Source organism: Neopelma chrysocephalum, unplaced genomic scaffold (genome assembly GCF_003984885.1).
Source record: "Neopelma chrysocephalum unplaced genomic scaffold, ASM398488v2 Primary Assembly neopelma1_90, whole genome shotgun sequence".
NCBI classification, from domain to species: domain Eukaryota; kingdom Metazoa; phylum Chordata; class Aves; order Passeriformes; family Pipridae; genus Neopelma; species Neopelma chrysocephalum.
In genome coordinates, this window is record NW_020897752.1 from 801,643 (window position 1) to 805,685 (window position 4,043).

The 4,043-nt window shown below is 50.6% G+C and overlaps 1 protein-coding gene across 6 annotated transcripts in view; it reads left to right on the plus strand.

Moving 5' to 3' along the window:
* The window catches only part of MFAP2 (microfibril associated protein 2), an 11,202-nt gene that overhangs the window by 3,673 nt on the left and 3,486 nt on the right, over positions 1-4,043 (plus strand). For all 6 annotated transcript variants that reach the window (XM_027693162.1, XM_027693160.1, XM_027693163.1 and 3 more), the window contains one exon: positions 1,631-1,701. In XM_027693162.1, the coding sequence (XP_027548963.1) occupies positions 1,665-1,701 (37 nt within the window). In that variant the 5' untranslated portion in view covers positions 1,631-1,664. The remainder of the gene's footprint in view (positions 1-1,630; positions 1,702-4,043) is intronic.

The following is a 4,043-nucleotide window of genomic DNA, read 5'->3' on the forward strand; positions in this document are numbered from 1 at the left end:
GGATGGATCCCTGGAAAGTGCCACACTCTGGATGTGGGGCGGGATGGATCCCTGGGAGAGGCTGCACTTTGGGGATGGTGCAGGATGGATCCCTGGAAGATGCTGCACTCTGGGGATGGGGCAGGATGGATCCCTGGAAAGTGCCACACTCCAGGTCTGGGGCAGGATGGATCCCTGGAAGGGGCTGCACTCTGGGGCTGGGGCAGGATGGATTCCCTGGAAGGTGCTGCACTTTGGGGATGGTGCAGGATGGGACCCCAGAAGATGCTGCTCTTGGTTGACCGTGAGGCCGTGGTGACCAGAGGGGTTTTTTGGGAGATGTCTCTGGGTTTGGGGCAGGACATGGTCCCTGAAGGTGCCTTTGGTGACCTTGGGGACGTGGTGATCAGAACATGCAGCTCTGGTGGCGGGGCAGGGCGTGGTCACTGAGAGGAGCTTTGGTGACAGTGAGGACACAGTGGCAGGAAGGTTTTTTGGGAGACAGCTCCGGGTTTGGGGCAGGACACGATCCCTGGGAGCTGCTGGGCCTCGGTGGTGGGGCAGGATGTGGTCCCGTGGTGCTGGTGAGGACTCGGTGGCCAGGAGGGTTTTTTGGGAGACAGCTCTGGGTTTGGGGCAGGATCCAGGTTTGGTGTCCCTGGAAGGTGCTGGACTGTGGTGACAGCGAGGACACGGGGGCAGGAAGGGTTTGTGGGAGAGAATTGTTGGGATGGTGCAAGACACGGTCTCTGGAATGTGCCAGGCTGGGGATGGTCAGGATGGGATCCCTGGAATGTGCCAGCCTGGGAATGGGCAGGATGGGATCTCTGGAATGTGCCAGCCTGGGGATGGTCAGGATGGGATCTCTGGAATGTGCCACACTCCAGTGATGGTCAGGATGGGATCCCTGGAAGCTGCTGGTGCCTCCATTCCCACTGACCCCCCTTCCCAGTGTGCCAGGGCTGGAGCCTCATTCCCACCAGGATCTGGGATGTTTTTGGGGAGAATTTCTCTTTTCCCTTCAGTTTTCCCCCTGGATCTGGCTCGGGATGAGGGCCAGGGCTGCCGGCATTCCTGCCATCCCAGCTCATCCCAGCCTTGGCCCATCTTCCTGCCAGGAAAAGCAGGCTTGGAAAACTCCAGGGAAGCAGGAGCGCCCACGGCTGCCAAACCCCAGCCCCTGCAAGGGATTTTCCTTCAAATCCCTCTTTTCCCTAAAATCCCTATTTTCCCCCTCAAGTCTCTGCATCCCTTTGGATTGAGGGGCTGCATTTCCCAGCACGGGAACCCCCAGAACGAGCCCTTTCCCAAGGAATTGGGTTGGAAATCCCAGGAAAGGAGCCCCAAAGGAGCCTCCGGGCTCTGTTGTCCCTGGGGAGTCCAACCCTCTCCTCCCCCACCCCGGCCTTTCCCATCCCCGTTCTGCCTCCGGGTATTCCAGGGCTTGGTCCTCGCGACTCCCCCGGGAATTGCGGGGGGGGAGGAAGCCCCGCCTGCCTTTTTTTGGGAAAGTTTCTCAATTTCGGAGGGTTTGGGGAGGTTTTTTTTTTTGTAGCCAATTCCTGGGGGCACCTCCGGGTGTGGGGGCTGGGAATGGGGGGGGTTCCCTGGGCCCCCTCCTCCGATCCCTCGACATTCCCTCTCTTCCCAGACTCCTCCGGCTGCTCCTCCATCGTTCCAGCAGGATGAGAGGGACGGGGCTCTTCGTGCTGTGCCTGCCGGGTGAGTGTCCCCTCCCCAGGACCACTTTAATTATCCAAATCCTCATTTTCCAGCTCCACAGCTCCGTTTTTACCATCCAGCCCCTCATTTCTGAACTCCATGACCCATCTTGGAGGGGCCAAACCTTCATTTTCAGGGTCTAAACCCTCATTTTTGGGGTCTAAATCCCTCTTTTAGAGCTAAACCCCTCATTTTTGGGTCCCAAAGCCTCAGTTTTAGGTCCCAAATCCTTATTTTTGAAGCCCAAAGCTTTGATTCTGTGGTTGAAAACGTCATTTGGGGGGTCTAACCCCCAGTTTAGACCCTCATTTTTGAGGTCTAAACCCCACTTTTAGAGCTAAACCCCTTACTTTTAGGTCCCAACGCCTCAGTTTTGGGGTCTGAACTTCACTTTTAGAACTAAACCCCTCATTTTTAGGTCCCAAACCCTCATTTTTGGAATCTAAACCCCACTCTTAGAGCTAAAAACCTTATTTTTAGATCCCAAAATCCTCATTTTTGGAGTCCAAAGCTTTGATTCTCTGGTTGAAAACTTCATTTTTGGGGTCTAAACCCTCATTTTTAGGGTCTAAACCCTCATTTTTAGGGTGTAAACCCCACTTTTAGAACTAAACCCTTTATTTTTAGGTCCCAAAGCCTCATTTTTGGGGTCTGAACTCCACTTTTAGTGCTCAAACACTTATTTCTAGGTCCCAAACCCTTCTTTATAGGTCCCAAATCCTCATTTTTAGAGTCCAAATATTTGATTCTCTTGTTAAAAACCTTGGTTTTAGGGTCTAAACTCTCATTTTTAGGGTCTAAATCCCGCTTTTAGAGGTAAAACTCTTCTTTTTAGGTCTCAAAGCCTCAATTTTAAGTCCTAAAGCCTCATTTTTGTAATCCAAAGCTTTGAATCTGTGGTTGAAAACCTCATTTTTGGGGTCTAAACCCTCATTTTAGGGTTTAAACCCCAGTTTTAGAGCGAAACCCCTCATTTTTAGGTCTCAAAGCCTCCTTTTGGGGGTTTAAACCCCACTCTTAGAGCTAAAAACCTTATTTTTAGGTCCCAAAGCCTTAGTTTTGGGGTCTGAATTCCACTTTTAGAACTAAACCCCTCATTTTTAGGTCCCAAAGTCTCATTTTTAGCACCTAAACCCCACTCTTAGAGCTAAAAACCTTATTTTTATGTCCCAAACCTTCATTTTTGGAGTCCAAAGCTTTGATTCTCAGGTTGAAAACCTCATTTTTAGGGTCTAAACCCTCATTTTTAGGGTCTAAACCCCACTTTTAGATCTAACCCCCTTATTTTTAGGTCCCAAAACTTCATTTTCAAGATCTAAACTCCACTTTTAGAGTTAAACTCCTTATATTTAGGTCTCAAAGCCTCATTTTTAGGTCTCAAATCCTCATTTTTGGACTCCAAAGCTTTGATTTTGTAATTGAAAACCTCATTATTAGGGTCAACCCCCCACTTTTAGGGTCTAAACCCCTTATTTTCATATCCCAAAGCCCCATTTTTAGGGTCTAAACCCCAGTTTTAGGGCTAAATCTCTTATTTTTAAGTCCCAAATGCTCATTTCTGGAGTCCAAAGCTTTGATTCTGTGGTTGAAAACTTCATTTTTAGGGTTCACACCTTAATTTTTAAGCCTTAAACCCCCTTTCTGAGGCCCAAAAGCACCACTTGGAGGCCCAAAGTCCAGTTTGGAAGGTGCAAAAGCTGCAGATTTAGAGGACAAATCTTTATTTCTGGAGCCAAATTCTGGGGTTTTTGACCCAAAGCCTCATTTTTAGATCCCAGAGTCCAGTTTTGGGGACCAAAGCCTCCTTTGGAGCCTCCAAAAATCCTTTTTTTAGGGTGCAAACGGTGAAGTTTTTGGTCCCAAAGCACCATTGGAGGGAGGTGTCACCACCCCCAGTGGGACAGGCAGGGCTTGTCCCTGTTATTCCCTCAAATCAACCCAAAATTCCCAATATTTAGGCTGGGAATGGCTCAGAGTTGGGAACACGAGGGGTCTGGCACCTCCTGCTCTGGGGACACGGAGGTGGCACAAAATTGGCACTTCAGGGCTGGGATAAAATCCAGGAAAATGAGATTTATAACCCCCTGGGAGGGCTGGGAAAGGCAGGATGGAAACAGGGAGGGAGGGGACAGAGCCTGGAGCCTGGAAAACTTCGGGGGAAACAACGGCCAGGGACACATGGAAAACATTCCAGGGCAAGGGAAGGGGGGAGGGGAGAGAAATCCCGTCGTTCCCAGCTCAGGGATGCTCCTGGCACCAGGCTGGGAATGATCCCCGTGTTCAGGGATGGGTCCCTGTGTCCATGGATGGATCCCTGCCATCCATGGGGATGGGAATGATCC